Consider the following 21,912-nt stretch of genomic DNA (forward strand, 5'->3'; position numbering starts at 1 on the left):
TTAGGCACTGGTGCTGGTGCCACGACACTGCAACCTCTCCCATATACTCTATTTTTATTGCAGGAATAAGCCCTGCTGCAAAGCATTGCATCAAAAATTGTAATTAAACGCCCCTGTTAAACAGGGGCAGAAAAATTGGGCTGATGGCATCACCCAGAACCAGAAATGTTCTACCAACATATCAGTGGAGGAGGAAGAGGATAGACAATCAACATAACAGGACAGTCACTCAGCATCAGCATAGGCAGTCTTGAAGGGATGTGATATTTCAAAAAAAATTATTCGGTTACATCAGCTTCAGGTGCTTGGTAGCTGTGGGTGATCCAAGACTGATTCATCTTGATGAAGGTCAGTCGATCAACTGATTCGGTGGACAGGCGCACCCTGTGATCGGTAACAAAGCCACCAGCAGCACTGAAGGTGCGTTCCGAAAGAACGCTGGATGCAGGACAGGCCAGTAGCTCAATTGCATACTGTGCAAGCTCTGGCCAGTGATCCATCCTCAAGACCCAGTAAGCCAGAGGATTTTCGGTGGGAAAGGTGTCCAAGTCTGACCTTGCCCCTAGGTATTCCTGCACCATGTAAATCAGACGCTGGCAATGGTTGCTGGAACTGATCATACCTTGGGGCTGCGGACTAAAAAATTGTCTGAAAGCATCAGTCAGACGGCCACCTTCTCCACCACTCCTTCTGACCGATGCCTCAGCAACACGTTGTCCAGGACCAGGAGTTTGTAAGCTCCCAGTCTCTGGGAACGCGTTGCACAGACCTTTCTGCAAGGCCTCCCGGAGATGTCTCATCCTCTGCTCCCTCTGCGATGGCAAGATAAGGTCGGCAACTTTACCCTTGTACCGTGGATCAAGGAGAGTGGCCAGCCAGTAATGGTCCCTCTCCTTGATCCGAAGAATACGAGGATCCTTCTGCAGGCTTTGCAGGATCAGGGAGGCCATGCAGCGTAGGTTAGCTGAGGCATTCGGTCCGGAGTCCTATGGGTCACTAAGGACAACATGATCCGCAGCTACCTCCTCCCAGCCACGTACAAGTCCACGTGTTTCTTGGGGCTGTAAATCATCCCTACAAGACTGCTGCTGCTGATGCTGATGCTGAGTGCCAGCCTCTACCTTCATGCTGACACAATCATCCTCCTCCTCCTCTTCCTCCTCCTCATCCTCTTCCTGTGTGATGGGTGGCACAGCAGGAACACTGTCTGGATAAAGGGGGCCTTGAGAGGCAAGGAAGTCCTCCTCTTCCTGCCTCTGTTCTGCCTCAAGTGCCCTGTCCATTATTCCACGCAGCGTATGCTCCAAGAGGTGGACAAGAGGTACAGTGTCACTGATGCATGCACTGTCACTGCTCACCATCCTTGTGGCCTCTTCAAATGGTGACAGGACAGTGCATGCATCCCTGATCATGCCCCACTGGCGTGGTGAGAAAAAACCGAGCTCCCCTGACCCTATCCTGGTGCCGTAGTCGCACAGGTACTCATTGATGGCCCTCTGCTGCGTGTGCAGCCACTGCAGCATGGCCAACGTTGAGTTCCACCTGGTGGGCATGTCACATATAAGGCGGTTCTTGGGCAGGTTCAACTCCTTTTGGAGCTCAGCCAGCGGAGCACAGGCATTAAATAATCGTCGTAAATGCACACAGACTTTCCTGGCCTGGTTCAGGACATCCTGTAAGCCCGGGTACCTGCCCAAGAACCGCTGCACCACCAGGTTAAGGACGTGAGCTACACAGGGCACATGGGTCAGTTGTCCCTGTCGGAGGGCAGAGAAGAGGTTGGTGCCATTGTCACAAACCACCATTCCTGGCTTAAGCTGGCGTGGCATCAGCCACCTCTCGGCCTGCCCCTGCAGAGCTGACAAAACATCCGCCCCAGTGTGGCTCCTGTCCCCCAAACAAACCAGCGCAAGCACGGCATGGCATAGTTTTGCCTGCGTACCTGCGTAGCACCTGGAACGCCTATGGAGCACTGCTGGTTCTGAGGACAGAGCACTGGAAGAGGCCATGGAGGAAGAAGAAGAGGAGGGGGTGGAGGAGAGAGGTGTGTTACAACCAATAGTAGCATTTTGGAGGCGTGGTGGCGGAACAACCTCCAACACTACTGCACCTTGTCCTGCATCCTTCCCAGCTGCCAGAAGAGTTACCCAATGGGCCGTGAAAGACAGGTAACATCCCTGTCCATGCCTGCTGGACCATGAGTCAGTGGTAATATGCACCTTACCGCTGACCGCCCTGTCCAGAGCCGGAATCGCCTTCCGTGAGAAAAAGTGGCGTTTGGGGCCCTGCCACTGAGGAACCGCACATTGTACAAACTCACGGAAGGGGGCCGAGTCTACCAACTGAAAAGGCAGCAGTTGAAGTGCTAGCAATTTAGCCAAGCTAGCATTCAACCGCTGGGCATGTGGATGGCTGGGAGTGAACCTCTTTTGCCGGTCCAGCAGCTGAAGCAGGGACATTTGCCTGCTATAATCGGACGTGGGTGTACTGCTAGCAGAGTGCCCGGAAGCACTCACTTGGCTGTGACACACCTAATTCTACACCTTCATTCCTCTCAGAGCAGGTTTCAGAGAGGACTGAAGGTCTAGTGGGGTTGGAGATGCCAGCTGATGAGGAGCAAGGAGAGGTCCGCTTTGTTCTTTGGTGTGGGTCTTTGAGGTACGCTTGCCAACGAGCTGCATGGCAGGTCAACATATGTCTGGTCAAGCATGTGGTGCCCAAGCGGCTGATGTTTTGGCCACGCGAGATACGCTTGAGACATATGTTGCAAATAGCAGCGGTGCGATCTGATGCACTCGTTTCAAAAAAGGCCCACACCAAAGAACTTTTAGAATAACGCGCAGAGGCAGCACCCTGCACAGGCTGAGCTCTGCGGTGTGATTCAGTCGGTGTGCTGCCCCTAAGCTGGCCCCCGGAGGGCATCCTGCCTCGTTGGACATGTGCCTCCTCCTCCTCCTGCTCCTCCTCCTCCTCCTCCTCTCTCCTACCAGGCACCCACGTGGAGTCAGTGCCCTCATCATCCCCTCACTCTTCATCGCTGTAGCAAACCTGGCAATATGCTGCAGCTTGTGGAACATGACTGCCAGATTGCTGTCCTTCTTGAGCATCCCCTCTCTCTGCATTCACGCTACTGCCTTCCTCTAGCTGAGTGTCATCATCAGAGCCTACAAAACACTAGGCATCCTCCTGGAGCATGTACCCAACACTGTGCTCAAAGAGTTCAGGAGACTCCTCAGGAGGACGTGGTGGGTCTAGGGAAGGAGTCACTGATGATGATTGAGACGAGGGAAGACGATGCGTTGGCAGATGCTTTGCTAGTACCCTGAGACTGGGTGAGAGAGGATGAGGAGGATGAAGAGGGCTTGGTCATCCACTCTACCAAGTCGTTGGCATGTTGCTAGTTCAACATGTCCAGCTGCCGAAAAGAAGGACAAGCGTGTCCCATGGCCACGTGCTGATGACAATGCACCGCGTCCACGACCAGCACTGTTGTCTCTAGACACAGAGCCTGCTTGCCCTCTTTTATCGGCTCGCGCCTGTCTGCCTCTCCTTGCTGGCCTTCCAGACATGGTAATGGCCTGAAGGGAGTTGGGTAAAACAGCAGTTGGGTAGTGTATATTGTGCTGGAGGCACACAACACCCACTAACTCCTGCAGATGCCTTTATTATAGAGCACCAGAGATAAAGGGGTATACTGTACTGGAGGCACACAACACCCACTAAGCCCTGCAGATGGCTCTATTAGAGAACAGCAATAAAGGGTAGATACAGGTGTATAATGCGCTGGAGGCACACAACACCCACTACCTCCTGCAGATGGCTCTGTTAGAGAACTCCAGCAATAAAGGGTAGATACAGGTGTATACTTTGCTGTGCTGGAGGCACACAACACCCACTAACTCCTGCAGATGCCTTTATTATAGAACACCAGAGATAAAGGGGTTTACTGTAATGGAGTCACACAACATCCACTAAGCCCTGCAGATGGCTCTATTAGAGAACAGCAATAAAGGGTAGATACAGGTGTATATTGTGCTGGAGGCACAAAACTCCCACTAACTCCTGCAGATGCCTTTTTTATAGAACACCAGAGATAAAGGGGTATATACAGATGTATACTGTGCTGTACTGGAGGCACACACAACTTCCAATAACTCCTGCAGATGGCAGATGGCTCAAATAGAGAAGAGCTATGTAGGTGGATATAGCGGTGTGTACTGCGGTCAGGGCACGCAGACAACAACCACTACAGAAGAGCAAGATCGAAAATCGGCCGATAACGATCGGTGTATACTGTGTTGAAGGTACACAGAACACCCACTAACTGCTTCAGACGCCAACACACTACACAAGGCCGCCGCGCTGGCGGCCTTATATAGTGTGGGGCGTGTACTACACAGCCTGAGCTATGATTGGCCACATGCATCCTGCCTGTGGCCAATCATGGCTCTCCTCGCTGCTGGCGCTGTGATTGGCCAAGCATGCGGGGTCACAGTGCATGCTTGGCCAATCATGAGCCAGCAATGCACTGCGATGACGCAGTGCATTGTGGGCCGTGAGCGCCACACGAATTTGGCACGAACGGCCCATAATGTTCGGAATTCGCCGAACGGGCGAACAGCCGATGTTCGAGTCGAACGTATGTTCGACTCGAACACGAAGCACATCCCTACTGGCCAGTATACCAAAAGTGTTCTCCACCGCTCTTCGGGCTCTGGACAGGCGGAAATTAAAAATACTCTGCTCTGGGTCGAGGGTCCTCATTGGGAAAGGCTGCATCAGATGGTTCGCCAGGGCAAACGCCTCATCCGCAACGAAGATGAACAGGAGTCCTTCCTGATTCTCCTCTGGGGTGGCAAGCCCAGACTGCCACTCTGGAGACGCTAGTAGAACTCCGTCTGTGCGAAGACGCCACCATCCGACATCCGTCCATTTTGCCCCATGTCCACATACAAAAACTCATATGTCGCAGACACCACCGCCAACATCACGATACTATGAAACCCCTTGTAGTTATAATAGTACGACCCCGAGTTGGTGGGACGATGCGGACGTGCTTCCCATCTATTGCTCCTCCACAATTGGGAAAGTCCCAACGACTGGCAAAGTGAGAGGCCACAGTCTGTCATTCCTGTGGCGTTGAAGGACACTGTGGAGTGAAACAAGAACAAAAATTTGTAATTTGACCAATCAACATTACAATCAGATTAGACACAAACATTTTGTGACAAAATTAGTATAACATTTTGAGAACTGAGTATTTAAAGCCTAATGTCCCCTTATGAGAGTCATCACCCCCCCCCCCCCCCCCATATGAGGGGCCCTTGCTAAAAATTGAGGGGGGGGGGTGTTTAGGACAGGTAACCCTCTCCACTTGATTGAGTGCTGAATGGCTAAATAATGTGTGCTACTTTGGGAAGCCCCTCCTTAGTTACACTATTGGCAGCCCACCGGACAGGTAAGAAGTGTCATAATAACAAAAATAAACCAAAATGGAAGCACTTTTTGACATTCTGCTATTACATATCCAGATAATTAATAGGTTAAAAAAAAAAAAAAAAGCTTTTTAAAGTATTGAGGCAGGCCCTTGCACTAAATGCTTAGGTGAATTCATCCATAAATGTGAGCATCAAAAAGGTAGATATAGTGTGTATTGGGTTTGGTAAAGTCATCAGATAGAGGATTGCTCTCAGCTGAGCTAGCAGTTGGGGGGAGGGGGTTACTAATGAGTTTGGCACAACCCCCCAAAAAATAAAAATGTCACTCTGCATGAATTGAAGCACACACATCACATTTGTAGACATTTTAGGGGGTGTTTAGGGAAAAGCAATACTATGGAGCTGACAAAAGACATTGGTAAGTGACTAGACTATAGTTTTATGGGCCAAGAAGAGCATGGTGGGGAAGTTAGTGAGGCAAATATGCCTGAGGACAAAGGGCAGAGTATATGAATTAGAGCATATTGCAATGATGGTAATTAGGGAATGAGGAAAGAAATGCAAGACATTAGCAATCATGAAATACATAGAATGTGATGTTAAAGGATAAAACTTACCTTCATATAGTCCTTCTGCAGGACCTGCATGATGGCAGAACAGGTCTCTGGAATAATGAGCCCCAGAGCCTGGGGGGAGATGCCTGTAGAGAACTTGAGGTCCTGAAGGCTTCTCCCAGTTGCCAAGTAGCGCAACGTGGCGATGAGCCTCTGCTCCGGAGTGATGGCTTGCCACATGCAGGTATCCTGCCTGGTGATATAAGGGGTCAGCAAAGCCAGCAGACGGTAAAAAACTGGGTCCGTCATCCGGAGATAATTCCTGAAATCATCAGGATTATTCTCCCGGATCTCACAGAGCAAAGGCATGTGCGAGAACTGGTCACGCTGGCGCAACCAATTCTTGGTCCACAAACGCCTCCCCTCCCTGTTCATGGACCGGGCTTGTGTCAAAGTAAGAACCCCAACACGAAGCCCCTGCACAGCATAAACTCTATGACGAGTACGTAGAGGAAACATGGTTTGAAAACGGTCGGCTGGTCAGAACGGACACCAGAAACCACCGATAAACAGCAAGGCCTGAAAGAACGACCTGAATAGCAGAAGCAAGCAGACAATAAGAAATGCCTTTCAAAGCGTACTATACCAAGATATAGTCCACAATGATCAACAAATACTTACTGACTGCATGCACTGATTATCAGATACGCAAAGACAAGCACAAACTGAAGAGCGGTAGCGATCTGAATCACAAATCTGAAAAGCGCGAATCGTCTCTCACCAAACTTCTACTAACACGCGATAGACACGAGATCAGCAGAAGGAGCCCAAAGGGTGCTGGACGTGGAGCTGAACTTCCCTTTTCTAGTCCCGCCGTACACGGCTTACGTCACCACGTTCTTGGCAACCGCTAAATCAGACAACTTGGTCCGACCGTGTGTATGCAACAGTTTCGGACACAATCCATCGGACAAAATCCGACGGACAAAATCCGACGGATTTGGTTGGCAGAATGTCCGACCGTGTGTACAGGGGCTAAGAGTTTTTCAAAAGACATCTGCAACATGAAAAAGGTTTACAGTTGGTAAATAATTTTAAGTTGCATATTTAGGCAATATAATTTTGGATTATGATGAGCTCCACCTTCAGAACATACACTTGACAAGAACCCAATCTTCCATAATGGCTGCTAAAACCTGCTAGCTCAGATGTTTGCTTTTTTCTTTATTTTTTATGTAAATGCAGGCATCGGAACATTTACCCACTTCCTGCCCAACCTATTGTCAATTGACAGCTGGGTGCGACATTTGTGGTTCTGAGTGGACGTCACATGAGGTCCTCCCAGAGCAAGCCTCACGCACAGCCATGGGGCATGCTGTGACACCATCTGTCACCGGCTGTGTCAATCAGGCACAGCTGATGACTGATCATTGTACAGGCTCGCGCCGGTGCCATGTGATAACTGTAATAAATCACAACAGCTCACATGACAATCGTTAACAATGGCTAGCTTCCTTTCATGGCATATATTGTGCAGAATTGCATTGCTAGCTGTGATTAGTCACAACAATACACACTAAACCAGTTTCATTCAGTATAAATGGTTGCTTATACCAATTAAATTAACTGGTATAAGTAATCATAGTGTGTGAAAGAAAAAAATAAATCCTGATCACTTTCCCATAGTAGTACAGTGTTACTATGGTAACACTACAGTGCGCTGGTCACAGGGTGTTAAAAAAAGAAAAAAATATATAAAATTTAATAAAATATACATACTGTCACTAACTAGTCTGTGTCCCTGATCGACACCACACTAGAAATATATGAAGACGCTGTATTGTGACAGTATGTAAAAAAAAAAAATAATAATAATCATTTCTTCCATTTCCAAAAAATTGTAACAAAAAATCACAACTTCAAAACTTGTCATGGCCCTTATTAATTACCTTGAACTGTCTACTTTCCAAAAGAGGGGTATTTTGGGGGATATTTGTACTGTCCTGACATTTCGGGACTCAAGAAATTAGATGTCTGTCAGTACATTAGGATTGATTTGATATACTTTTCAGATATACCATAGTTTGTGGACTCTATAACTTTCCTACAGAGTAAATAATAAACACTGATGTGGGTTAATTTCACTAAAGAAATATAGCAGAATACATTTTGGCCTAAATTTATGAAGAAAGATTATTTATTTGAAAAATTTTATAACAAAGAAAAACTTGTTTTTTGTCAAACTTTTTGGTCTTTTTTCATTTATTTATCAAAAAAAACCCAGGGAAAGTTCTATGTGTGTGAAACAAAAATTATAAAAATGTCATATGAGTACAGTGTTGCTTGACCGCTCAATTGTCATTCAAAGTGTGACAGCGGTGAAAGCTGAAAATTGGGCTTCCTGCCCAGGAAGGGGGTGAAAATGCCCTGTAATGAAGTAGTTAAAGTATATAGTTAGACAGTGGTTGGGATGATCCATATGCTGTGCTAGTTTCAAGTAGTTGTCATAAAAGTTATAACAGGAAAGCATGCAAAATATTAAAAGTCTGTATAAAGTTTTAAGGACAAAAAAGCCTTGCACATACTTAGTTTGAGCTTGCCTATTATATAAAGACCATGCAATTTGGTATTTCTCACCTAAAAAAGCAGATGGAGAAACGGTGCCATTGCTACGTGATACCATAACACTAATTCCAGTTTCGACAAATGGAACTGAAAAATCAACAACCTCCGAACGCTCTTCATTAATTGTGAGTGAACCCACTGCCATAACCGCTCGTTTGTAAACCACCTGGTCCATTAATGACAATGCAGAAAACAGAAAGAGCAGAAATGTCAGTTAATGTCACTGGAATTGGAAAATGATAGACTTATATTTACAAGTTCTTACTAAAGAGTTCTTTTACCTAACAGAACTTACTTCACCAATCATTCCATTCCAAACGTTATTGATTTTTTTCCCGTGCTTCCCATTGGTTACAAGGTAAAGGTCATATGTGAATTTCACAGTATTTGATAGTTTCTTCAAGATATCTATGCAGAATCCCTTACAACATTTTTTCACATATGTCCCTTCAGTTGTTGAATTGCTGCAACAAGCAGAACATATAATCAAATTAATATTTTGAAAGCATTTATTTAAGATAACAGTACATTGTCAATATGGAGACTATAGACCACGGAGCCTGATCTATGTATATGCATCCTGTACATGACTGATATATCTAAAGTGCAAAAGCAGGTGTTCACATAGTGTTATAAGTGATAACGGAGTATAAAACAATGGGAAAATAATATGATTCCATCTTAGCTTCCTGTCTCAGGACTTCCTGATTCCAGGACTTCCTATGATCACACAAATAGGTTGGACTTGAAGGACTTGTGTCTTTTTTCAATCTCACCTACTATGTAACCATGTAGCATATTAAGGTGACTTAAATGAGACTGTCATTACAGTACTATGGGGACTGCTTTAGCTGGCTCCCTTAAGAAAATGCCATTTGAATTGCCAGGGAGGCAATACTACCAAAAAGAGTTCAGCAATGGCAGCCTTCACAATTGACACAGTCCCTTTAAAAAATAATGTGTTTTTAAGTTTAGGTTATAACAAAATATATGTATAAGGTAAATGTCATATTCGCTACTTTATAAATACAACTTTTGGGTATTTTTGTCATGATTGTGTACCTGAACACTTAGCAGAAATGCATTTCTTGAAATTTCAACCATATTTTATAATAAAGTTATGGGGATTTATGAATCAGCATATTTGTCCACACCAATCAGATATGTTTCCAAAATTATTCTTCAAATATTCCTGCACACATAGTTACATAATGTGGGTTACAATAAATCCTAGCGTATCCTTGACAAAGTATGGATTTCTTGGTGCATTATGTTACAGGATTATACATAGTAATTATATTAAAAACACAATATACGTATGTTAATTGCCATACAAATAATTTTAGATTAGTTTTCTTCTAGCATTTTTTAACACATGTGAGAAAACCCAAAAGGATATGACACCAACAGCAGTATATACTGTATATATATATATATATATATATATATATATATATATATATATATATATATATATATATATATATATGGTTCAGAGCCCTATGGCCGGTATGGATAAGGATGACAAACAGGATTAACACAAACTTACCACTTGAAATGGACCTGAAAGTGTGCCTTGGTCTAACGTATGGTATACCAAAATAAAGGGGCATACCCTAGATAAGAAATGAGGATAAATGAAAAGAACATGAAATGAAGTGAAATGAGTACTCTCGTGAGGAGTATGATGCCTTGAGAAATGACCTCAAAAGGGGATGGTAGGGTGGGTATCGCTCACAGGAACCGACAAGGAACACAGTCGAACGGGCTGGTTAACCACTTGCTTACTGGGCACTTAAACCCCCCTCAGTCCCAGACCAATTTTCAGCTTTCAGCGCTGATGCACTTTGAGTGACAATTGCGCGGTCATACAACACTGTACCCAAATGAAATTTTTATCATTTTTTTCCCACAAATAGAGCTTTCTTTTGGTGGTATTTAGTTACAGCTCGGAGTTTTATTTTTTGCTAAACAAACAAAAAAAGATGCAAAAAAAAAAAAAAAAAAAATCATGTTTTAATAGTTTGTTATAAAATTTTGCAAACGGGTCATTTTTCTCCTTCATTGAAGTGCGCTGATTAGGCGGCACTGATAGGCTGCATTGGTGGGCACTGATGGGCTGCATTGGTGGGCACTGATGGGCTGCATTGGTGGGCACTGATAGGCTGCACTGGTGGGCACTGATAGGCATAGTTAAGGCGGCACTAATAGGCACAGATAAGGCGGCACCGATGGGCACAGATAAGGCGGCACTGATGGGCAAAGATGGGCACAGATAAGATGGCACGGATGGGTGGCACGGATAAGTGGCACGGATGGGTGGCACGGATGGGCACTGATAGGTACCACAGATAGATGGGACTGATGGGCACTGATAGGTGGCACTGATAGGTGGCTCTGATAGGTGGCAATGCTGGGCACTGATGGGCGGCACTGCTGGGCACTGATGGGCGGCACTGCTGGGCACTGATGGGCGGCACTGGGGTGCAGCACCTTTGAGGCAGATTTTGGGTGGCACTGTGGGTGGCACTGCTGGGTGGCACTGTGGGTGGCACTGTGGGCACTGCTGGGTGGCACTGTGGGCACTGCTGGGTGGCACTGTGGGCACTATGGGCACTGCTGGGTGGCACTGACAGGGGGGCACTTACTTTATTTCAGGATGGCACTGCGGGTGGCAGGTGGGCACTGGCAGGGGGCAGGTGTCCGCTTGAATTGTTGGCCGTGATCGGGACTGATGTCCCGAACACGGCCGCCGGCGATGGGCTTTTTTTTTTTCTCCTCGCGCTGTCAGCGCGGGGAGGAATACTAGCCGATTACCGGCTCCGTTTTATCACATGATCAGCTGTCATTGGCTGACAGCTGATCACGTGATAAGGGGTCGGGATCGACCCCTTACACGGATCGGTGATCAGGCGAGTCTCACGGACTCGCCGATCACAGAGCGCGCCGCGCGCGCCCCTCAGGGGGCGCGCAGGCCGCTCGTAACCGGGACGACGTCAATAGACGTAGTCCCGGCAATCTAGGTCCGCGCTAATGCCGTCATTCGGCAATAGCGCGGATCCCAAGTGGTTAAATACCCCTCCGGGCTCCTCCCATAATTTCAGGCCACCATACTGGCCTTCTTATTTATGGTTCAGAGCCCTATGGCTGGTATGGATAAGGATGACAAACAGGGTTAACACAAACTTACCACTTGAAATGGACCTGAAAGTGTGCCTTGGTCTAACGTACGGTATACCAAAAAAAGGGGGCAAAAACATTCAGGTAGGGATTGTGCTTTATTGACTCAACTTAGTTACTGAGTGAGCTTGATGAAGGCCTGGGCCATCTCCACTTGTGGATTGGGAATATAGCGGGCAAAGCAGGTGGACTTCCATCTGCCCAGGTTCTTGATCACGTGGTCCGGGACCCCTTGACGGGAGGCTGTTGAGGCTGCCCCGATATGGAACGAATGTCCGGAGTACTGAGCAGGGTTGAGCTGAAGGATACGTAGAAGTATTCTAACATGTTCCATGAACCGGGCAGCATTTAGGGGCTTGGCATGGAACGGCAGGAGTGGACTAGCGTCTGGTTGATCGGCCAGAAGGGACAACAGGCGGGTGAGAGTGGAGACTGGACACCAGCTGTTGTTGGTCTTATAATAATGGACGTCCGTACCAGAGCCAACCTGTTGTGTTTTGGAGACTGCCAGGTGTAAGATAAAATGGTCTTTGTAATGGACCAGGTGGTGTTTGCGAAGCATGCGTTCTGTGGGGCTGCTACAGGTGAATTCACCTGGCCGTAAGAAGCCGTAGAAGGCCAGATGTATGGCTGCCTGTAAGACCACGCTAGGATGTAGACCGAAGGGTGACGTGGCCAGGATATCTGACATGTTTATAAAGATATCTCCTGTGATAGGCAGGCGTTTGGTGCTGATCACTGGCTGGTGCCTCTGGACGCCACGCATGATGGCCCGTACGGCATGGTAAGAGAACAATGAGGGTTCAGTAGGGTTTTGGAGTGACGTGAAATGTTGGACACCGGCTAGATACAGCCGGATCGTATTGTGGGATAAAGCGAGTTCTGAGTGGCAGTAGGAGATAAAGGCCAGGATTTGTTTGATACGGGATGTCTATGTACCGTGGCGTGCCACGAAGCAGTTTAAGGCCCTCCAGGCTGTCTGGTAGGCCTTGAGGGTGTTGCGTGAGAAGGAAAGGTTGATGAGTTGAGTTGCTGCTAGAAGGTGTAGGGCTAGTCCAGGGTCAGTTGAGACCAGGCCGGGATAGCTGCTGGCATTGGTTCGGCTTCGAGCACCTGTTCAAAAAATGAAACCAGATTAAATCGAGAGAGAGCATCTGCTGCTAGATTGCGTTTACCGGGGATGAAGGAGCAGTACACATTGAATTGATGTAGTAAGGAGAGCTGAACCAGCCGACGCAGGAAGGACATCACCGCTAGAGACCTGGAACTGCCTTTATTGATGATCTCTGCAGTGGCCAAGTTGTCTGTTGAGAAAGCCAGACATGTGTTGCTGCTACTATGGGGTATAACTCAAACAGGGAGGATGTTTCGGAGAAGCCGGGTATTGCCAGTATTTGGGGAGGCCAGGGAGCTGCAAGCCAGAGGTGGCCAAAAATCGCAGCAAAGCCTGTAAAGGCAGCAGCGTCGGTCACCACCTGGGGTGAAAGGGAAGATATCGAGGTAATGAATAGGGATACGCCATTCCAGGATGACAGAAATTCCTCCCACGTGGAGAGATCCGCTATAGCCGTGGCATCAAGATTGAGGACCTGCTCCGGATCCTGCGTGTGGGACAGTATCACTAGCAGACGGGACACGAAGGATCGACCCTGGGGGATGATGCGCATGGCAAAGTTTAACATGCCGAGAAGGGATTGCAACTGTTTCTTGGTGCATGTCCCTCAGGACGGCCCTGATACGGGTTCGTTTATCCATGGAGAGGCTGGTGGTTGGTGTCCAAGTTAACCCCGAGAAAAGTGATGGACTGCGCTGGACCATCCACCTTGTGTTCCGCAATAGGGATATTGAGATTTCTGAATACCACCCTCAATTTATCCAAGTCCCCTGGAGGTGAGCCGGGTGGCTCAATCAACAGGAAGTCGTCCAGGTAGTGTATAACTTCCTGACATCGGGCTATGTGTAGCAGGACCCACGTAAGTGACTGAGCAAACGTGTCAAAGAGCCAGGGACTGCTTTTAGATCCAAAGGTCAGCTTGGTAGCAAAATAATAGAGCTCCCTCCACTTGATGCCGTGCCAGCACCAAAGGGACAGGTGGATGGGGAGGAGCTTGAAAGCATCCGCGATATCGGCCTTAGAGAGCCAGGTGCCCATGCCTGTCTTGAGTATGGCCTGGATAGCCATGTCTACAGAGGCATATTTGAGCGAGAACTCCTCGGAAGGGATGAGGGAATTAAGACTGGGGAAAGGAGAGGAATGAGGCGCTGACAAGTCATACACCAATCTCAATTTATTTGAAAATGTGCCCTTAACAAGCCCAATAGGGCTGACTCTCCAGGTGTTGAAGGGGGGCTGGGTGAAAGGGCCTATTATAAAGTCCCGATCTAGCTCGGCTTGCAGGAGCTGATCTACGGCTGGTTCGTCAAAGGCCGCTGACCGTAGGTTCCGGCACTCATACGTGACATGGGGGAGAGATATGAGACCCGTGTGGAAGCCTTGGGTGAAGCCTTGAACTAGGTAGATGGACAGCATTCGAGTGGGGTGAGCCGCCAGGTAGAAGTTGAGCCAGGAAACGTTGACCCGGCTTAGTCATGTCTTTTTAAGTTGTTTCACCTCGCACATGAGCCTGGGGTGAGCCCATTGGCACAGGGTGCAAATATGGAGCAGCCGGCATTGGCTCAAGTTGCACGAGCCGTAATTGTAGTTGTTACAGATTGCTGCACCTCCTATGGTCTTGACCGGTCGCCCAAACTTGTCTAGCTGAGGTAGGCGTGTGGGGGCCTGTTGGCCCTGAGCAGTACCCGAGGTCGAAGGGCTTTCTGATGGGCGAACTGCTGTTGAGTTGGCGCACCAGGTGGCAGTGTGGGTGGTTGACTGGCAAATTGCGCAAAGGGGAGAACGTAGGCACGCAAGGTGGCGGCAGAACAACTCAGTGTCCATGATGCTTCAGTCAGTAGGCATCTGGAATTGTAGGAGTCTGGCGGCTGCTTTGGCAGAGAAAGAGCGGTAGTAGTCGTAAAACCCAAAGCCACCATATTTGTAGCCCAGATCTACGACTGTGTGGAGGTACCGGTCCAGCTCCTCCCTCCTGCTGGGGGAGGCTGAGCAGACAACATCCCTCAACATGCCAAAGGCCAAGGTGAACTCTATGACTGAAAGTTTTCTGTCCAGCCTGGGCTCCTTGGCCTTGAGGACCACTGACACATCCCCCCATGTGTACGCCTTGTTCTGCGCAAGATCATGGACGGAGATGAGCAAGGAGGCGAGATTGACGTCCTTGCCCTCTAGGATGTCCTTCCTGACGTTGGCCGGGACCAGATGGGAAGGGTAGACCACGGTACCGCATCCTGTGGTACCTGTGAGAGGAACAGCCACTGCCTGAGCTGTTGGTCCGGGTGAAGAGACGGGCAGGGGAGTCTCCAGGAGAGCCACCCTATTTTGGACCTCAGAAACTGAGGTAGCCAGGGAAAACACTAGGGTATGGAGTTGAGTGATGGAAGAGGTGATGGAATCCAGGGAGGCCTGCTGAATACTGGGACCTGCCATGGCTGGAGGTGGAAAGAGGAGCTTGAAGAGCTCGGCCTTCCTAGCAGTCGCAGGGAAGGGTACACCTCTACGCCTCAACTCTGCCGTCAGTCTAGGAATGGTCCATGCCCTGGGGGACCGCAGGCTGCCACTTTCTGAAACTGGAGATGGGGACAACGGGGCTGTGAGATCCTCACTGCCGGCCAGGGACATGATGGTGTAGTCCAGGCCTGGACGAGTCAACTTGTCCTCCGGTTTGGCTTTTCCTCTGAGCGGAACCTATTCAGGGTGACATGGATTACAAGACTCGCTGGTGATCTCTGATGGTATACATACCTAATAGAGAGGAGGGGCATTCCTGCTTACATGTGCCTCCTCCCCCCCCTTTTTTTTTCCTTACCTAAGGAGGCACCGTCCAAACAGGTGCAGGGTGGACCTACTGTGACTCAACTGACCTAAGAACATGAAAGTAAAACTTGTTGAGAGTTCCACACCTGTTTACACACAACTAGCTGAAATAGTGACTTCGGTGAGGTGATGGTTTTTGAAATGAAATGAGACGAACAAACAAAAATGAAATGTTGCCTTTAGGTGAGAAGTCTGCCATGACAGAGGCGCGACCTGGTCGTGTCACAGACGCAACTGACAACGAGCCGGACCCCGAGCATGTACTGAAATGAGGCAATTAGTGAAATGAGGCCAATGAGTAAGGCCCCTCGGCTAGAACTTGAACATTGCAAAACAACTGGTTTCGAACCGGGGTGCAGGAGGTGACAGTGAAATGAGTGAGCCCACCATGACAGAGGCCCGGATAGCCATGCCGTAACTTTACGACCGAGCACGAAACGGACTCTGGAGCATGTACTGAAATGAGGCCTGTCCTGGGACACGCTGAGACGAATTAGTGCACAGCTGTGACTATTTGTGTCGGAGCGTGGTAGGTGAAAAGAAATGATACCCATGACAAAGACAATAATCAGTGGATGCGCCCATGATTCAACAAATGAATCCTGTCTCTGGAGCATGTACTGAAATGAGGCCAAGCAGCTGGGCACACCGGAACGAATCGGTGCATTTAACTGCGACAGGATTCAAATCAAATCGGAGTGTAATAAGTGACGAGAAATGATACGCCATGACAGAGACCAGAATCAGCGACTGGACCAACGACTCGAGAAAGAATTCGTCTCTGGAGCATGTACAGAAATGAGGCCAAACAACTGGGCACACCGAGGCGAATTGCATTTCTGCAATGAGACTGGATTCGTAACAGAGCGTAATACGTGACAAGAAATGATATGCCATGACAAAGACAAGAATCCGAATTGTGCCTGAACCTGCGAATGATTCTCTCTCTGGAGCATGTACTGAAATGAGGCCGAAAACTGGGGCACACCGGAGCGAATCGGTGCATCGGGGATGCGACTAGATTCGAATCGGAGCGCAACTCGTGACAGAAATTAATGAAATGATTATGAAATGATTAGAACTTTCGGACACAGTGAGCAATTGTTTGTAAAAAATTTTGAAATGATCCGAACGATTCGGGACGTTTAGTAAAGACCAGTGATTTGGTCCGCATAAAACGAAATGTCTGTGAAATGAATGCCCAACGTGGTGTCACGAACGAGTGACAACGACTTCTTTCGAGAAGCTAAGGTGAAACTGATGTTTGTGGTAACGAATGCGTGCGACAAGATCGGAATACGTTTGTGACATGTTAGTGAGTGGTTCGTGAGTTCAAAGTATCACAGTTTAGTGACATAATATAAATGAAATGAGAAATGGGAGCCGAAGCCCTACCTGTGACAGCCGGATCAGACGCGTTGTACGACAACGGCAAGTTTCGAGTATTGCGACACTCAGACAACGGTAATACACAAACGCTCACGCAGACAAGACAGACTTGTAACACGGACACGAAGACGAGACTTAACGAACACGGGAACTCACGAACACTGAACTCACAACGTATGGTCTCAAATAGTCAGCCCTAGATGGCCTAGAGGCGATTCAGTTCGCATTGTGCGCTATATAAGTATTTCATTCATTCATTCTAGATCTCTGACGTAGCAGATATCGTGCACAGGAACCGACAAGGAACACAGCCGAACGGGATGGTTAAATACCCCTCCGGGCTCCTCCCATAATTTCAGGCCACCATACTGGCCTTCTTATATATATATATATATATATATATATATATATATATACATACACACATACATACAGTGGGGAAAATGATTTGATCTCCTGCAGATTTTGTACGTTTGCCCACTTACATAGAAATGAAGGGTCTATAATTTTTCTCACAGGTGTATTTTAAATGATAGAAACAGAATATCAACCAAAAATCCAGAAAAAAAACACATGATAAAAATGTTATACACTGAGTTGCAGTTCAGTGAGTAAAATAAGTATTTGATCCCATGCAAAACACGACTTAGTACCTGGTGGAGAAACCCTTGTTGGCAAACACAGAGGTAAGACGTTGCTTGCAGTTGGTTACCAGGTTTGCACACATCCCAGGAGGGATTTTGGTCCAATCTTCTCTACAGATCTCTAAATCCTTAAGGTTTCTTGGCTGTTGCTTGGCAACTCAAAGTTTCAGCCCCTTCCCTAATTAGCCCCTTAATGTGGCAAATTCGGCCTGTACCTTTAGCAGAAAAATAGACCCAAAGCATATTGTTTCCACCACCGTGCTTAACTGTAGAGATGGTGTTCTAAGGGTCATTGTCATAATTTTTCTTCCTCCCAATACGGCGAGTCGAGTTAATGATAAGAGCTCAATTTTGGTCTCATCTGACCAAAGCACTTTTTCCCAATCCTTCTCTGAATAATTTAGATGTTCATTGGCAAACTTCAGACAGGCCTGTACTTTTTCGACGATGGGGACCTTGCAGGTGCTGCAGGATTTTGGTGACTGTGGTTCCAACTACCTTGAGATCATCCCCAAGCTCCTCCTGTGTAGTTTTCGGCTAATTCCTCACTTTTTTCATGATCATCCATACCCTACGAGGCAAAACCTTGCATGGAGCTCCAGACAGAGGGCAATTAATGGTTATTTTGTATTTCTTTCATTTGTGAATAAATCGCTCCAACATGTGCCTTCTTCTCATCAAACTTCTTGCTGATGGTCTTATAGTCCATTCCAGCCTTGTGCAGGTCTACAATCTTGTCCCTGATCTCTTTTGACAGCACTTTGGTCTTGCCTATTATGGTAAGGTTTGAATAGAAGAAAGACATTCTGTAGACAGCTGTCTGTTATACACATAACCAGTTGTCAGGACTAATCTGTGTACCACATAAGCACATACTGTAGCCAGTCTGTGGGAGCCAGAATTATTGTTGGTTGGTAGGGGATCAAATACTAATACTGCAACTCCAATTCATAACATTTCTATTATGTGTTTTTTTCTGGATTTTTGGTTGATAGTATGTCTCTATCATTTAAAATACACGTATGATAACAATTATAGATCATTAAGTTTTTTGGAGGTGGGTAAAGATTTGTATTGTAATATATGTTTTTTTCCTGATGTTTGGATGATACTCTGTCTCTGTCATTTAAAATACACCTATGGTAACAATTATAGACCCTTCATTTCTTTGTAAGTGGATACACGTACAAAATCTGCAGGTGATCAAATAATTATTTTACACACTGTATATATATATATATATATATATATATATATATATATATATTACAAAAAAGTCAAGTGGTAAGCCAGTGTCCCAATCCAGGTATCCTTTCCTCCCCCTCCAATCCCCCCACACTCTCTCTCTCTGACACCCACCCAGACACCCCCCAACCCACTAAAACGCTGCACCCCCCGTAAGCAGCCCCAAGAGTCCCGCAAGGCATGCTATGGATGGCTAAACTGCTCTACTATGCTTCAATTAAAGAGTAAGGAAATTTCTTAAATGTACGCTATATAAACAAGGATGGCAAGTATACATTCCAGCAGTCTGCAGGAGGCGTAGAGTGATTACAGAGGCCGCATATGATATTTACCCATCTTATGGGAGAACCTATCAACCTTGTTTATATAGTGTACAACTGAGAAATGTCCTTATTCCATCCACAGTGGGACTTGCAGGACTCTTGAGTCTCCTTACAGAGGGGGTGCAGTGTTTTAGTGGGTTAGGGGGGTGTCTGGGTGGGTGTGGAGAGAGGGGGAGGATACCTGGGTTAAGACACTGGCTTCCCGCTGGAGTTTTTTGTATTGTGTATATATATATATATATATATATATATATATATATATATATATATATACAGTGTATACAGTATCTCACAAAAGTGAGTACACCTCTCACATTTTTGTAAATATTTTATATTTTATTATATCTTTTCATGTGAACACTGAAGAAATGACACTTTGCTACAATGTAAAGTAGTGAGTGTACAGCTTGTATAACAGTGTACATTTTCTGCCCCCTCAAAATAACTCAACACACAGCCATGGATGTCTAAACTGCTGGCAACAGAAGTGAGTACACCCCTAAGTGAAAATGTCCAAAGTGTCAAAATTTTGTGTGGCCACCATTAATTTCCAGCACTGTCTTAACCCTCTTGGGCATGGGGAGTTCACCAGAGTTTCACAGGTTGCCACTGGAGTCCTCTTCCACTCCTTCATGGCAACATCACAGAGCTGGTGAATGTTAGAGACCTTGCACTACTCCAACTTCCGTTTGATGATGCCCCACAGATGCTCAATAGGGTTTAGGTCTGGAGACATGCTTGTCCAGTCCATCACCTTTACCCTCAGGTTTTTTAGCAAGGCAGTGGTCATCTTGGAGGTGTGTTTGAGGTCGTTATGATGTTGGAATATTGCCCTGCGGCCCACTCTCTGAAGGGAAGGGATCATTCTCGGCTTCAGTATGTCACAGTGCATGTTGGCATTCTGTAGCTCCCCAGTGCCTGCAGCACTCATGCAGCCCCATAACATGACACTCCCACCTTGCTTAACTGTAGGCAAAACACACTTGTCTTTGCACTTCTCACCTAGTTGCTGCCACACACGCTTGACACCATCTGAACCAAATAATTTTATCTTGGTCTCATCAGACCACAGGACATTGTTCCATTAATCCATGTCCTTAGACTGTTTGTCTTCAGAAAAATGTTTGTGGGCTTCCTTGTGCATCATCTTCAGAAGAGGCTTCATTCTGGGATGACAGCAATGCTGACCAATTTGATGCAGCGTGCAGTGTATGGTCTGAGCACTGACAAGCTGACCCCCCACCCCTTCAACCTCTGCAGCAATGCTGTCAGCACTCATACCTCTATTTCCCAAAGACAACCTCTGGATAGGATGCTGAACACGTGCACTCAACTTCATTGGTCGATCATGCCGAGGCCTGCTCTAAGTGGAACTTGTCCTGTTAAAATGCTGTATGGTCTTGCCCATTGTGCTGCAGCTCAATTTCATTGTCTTGGCAATCTTCTTATAGCCTAGACCAGTGATGGCGAACCTTGGCACCCCAGATGTTTTGGAACTACATTTCCCATGATGCTCTTGTACTCTGCAGTGTAGTTGAGCATCATGGGAAATGTAGTTCCAAAACATCTGGGGTGCCGAGGTTCACCAATCGCCATCACTGGCCTAGACCATCTTTATGTTGAGCAAAAATTTGTTTTTCAGATCTTCTCAGATCTTTTCAGATCTTCAGAGAGTTCTTTGCTATGAGGTGCCATGTATCAGAGAGTGAGAGCGATAACACCAAATATAACACCCCTGCTCCCTATTCACACCTGAGACCTCGTAACACTAATGAGTCACATGACACCAGAGAGGGAAAATGGCTAATTGGGCCCAATTTGGACATTTTTACTTAGGAGTGCACTCACTTTTATTGCCAGCGGTTTAGACATTGATGGCTGCGTGTTGTTATTTTGAGGGGACACCAAATTTACATGGTTATACAAGCTGTTTATTCACTACTTTACATTGTAGAAAAGTGTCATTTCTTCAGTGTTATCACATGAAAAGATATAATAAAATATGCATACACAGTATATATATTTTGCACTTCTGGAAGCCTACTGTAGGTGTCATATCCTTTTTGGTTTTCTCATATGCATTTTTGATTGGAGATACCTCCACTGATAGTTGGGTTATAGGCACCAAGGCTGCTAATTACCACTTCTGATTTTGTCTTTGGGTTTTTTATTATGTTTTAACATATACTTACTTTAATCTGATGTATTTACGACATGGCACAGTATTCCTTACGCATGTTCCTGTCAGGTAATCCATGTTTTCAACTATGACAAATGGTGCCTCTTCTAATGTAACCACACTGAGATGGTTGTCATCAGGCTCAATGTCCAGAGCACCTGAAATTCTGGGCCATACAGGATATTTTGCTTCCAGGGTTTTGTTTTCCCATTTTCCTACCTGTAACATATATATGAAACAGTAAATACATCAATAAGATGTTTTTGTAATCAACTTGTCATATCACTTACATAATTTTTTTTCTACTAACATGTGTAGTCTAGGAAAAGTTAAAATGTGTTTAAAGTGCACCTGGAATTTAAAGTGGTAGTAAAGTCTAATGCCGCATACACAGAAGCGGAATG

At 46.5% G+C, this 21,912-nt stretch overlaps 1 protein-coding gene across 1 annotated transcript in view; it reads right to left on the reverse strand.

The window, feature by feature from the left end:
• Positions 1 to 21,912, reverse strand: part of GRIN2A (glutamate ionotropic receptor NMDA type subunit 2A) — a 159,280-nt gene that overhangs the window by 87,971 nt on the left and 49,397 nt on the right. The window contains exons 2-4 of the mRNA XM_077450171.1: positions 21,522 to 21,727; positions 8,913 to 9,081; positions 8,630 to 8,783 (exon numbers count right to left, since the gene is read on the reverse strand). Of these exons, the coding sequence (XP_077306297.1) occupies positions 8,630 to 8,783; positions 8,913 to 9,081; positions 21,522 to 21,727 (529 nt within the window). The remainder of the gene's footprint in view (positions 1 to 8,629; positions 8,784 to 8,912; positions 9,082 to 21,521; positions 21,728 to 21,912) is intronic.

This window comes from Lithobates pipiens, unplaced genomic scaffold (genome assembly GCF_037356315.1).
Source record: "Lithobates pipiens isolate NorthernLeopardFrog02 unplaced genomic scaffold, aLitPip1_a1.2 Scaffold_22, whole genome shotgun sequence".
NCBI lineage: Eukaryota > Metazoa > Chordata > Amphibia > Anura > Ranidae > Lithobates > Lithobates pipiens.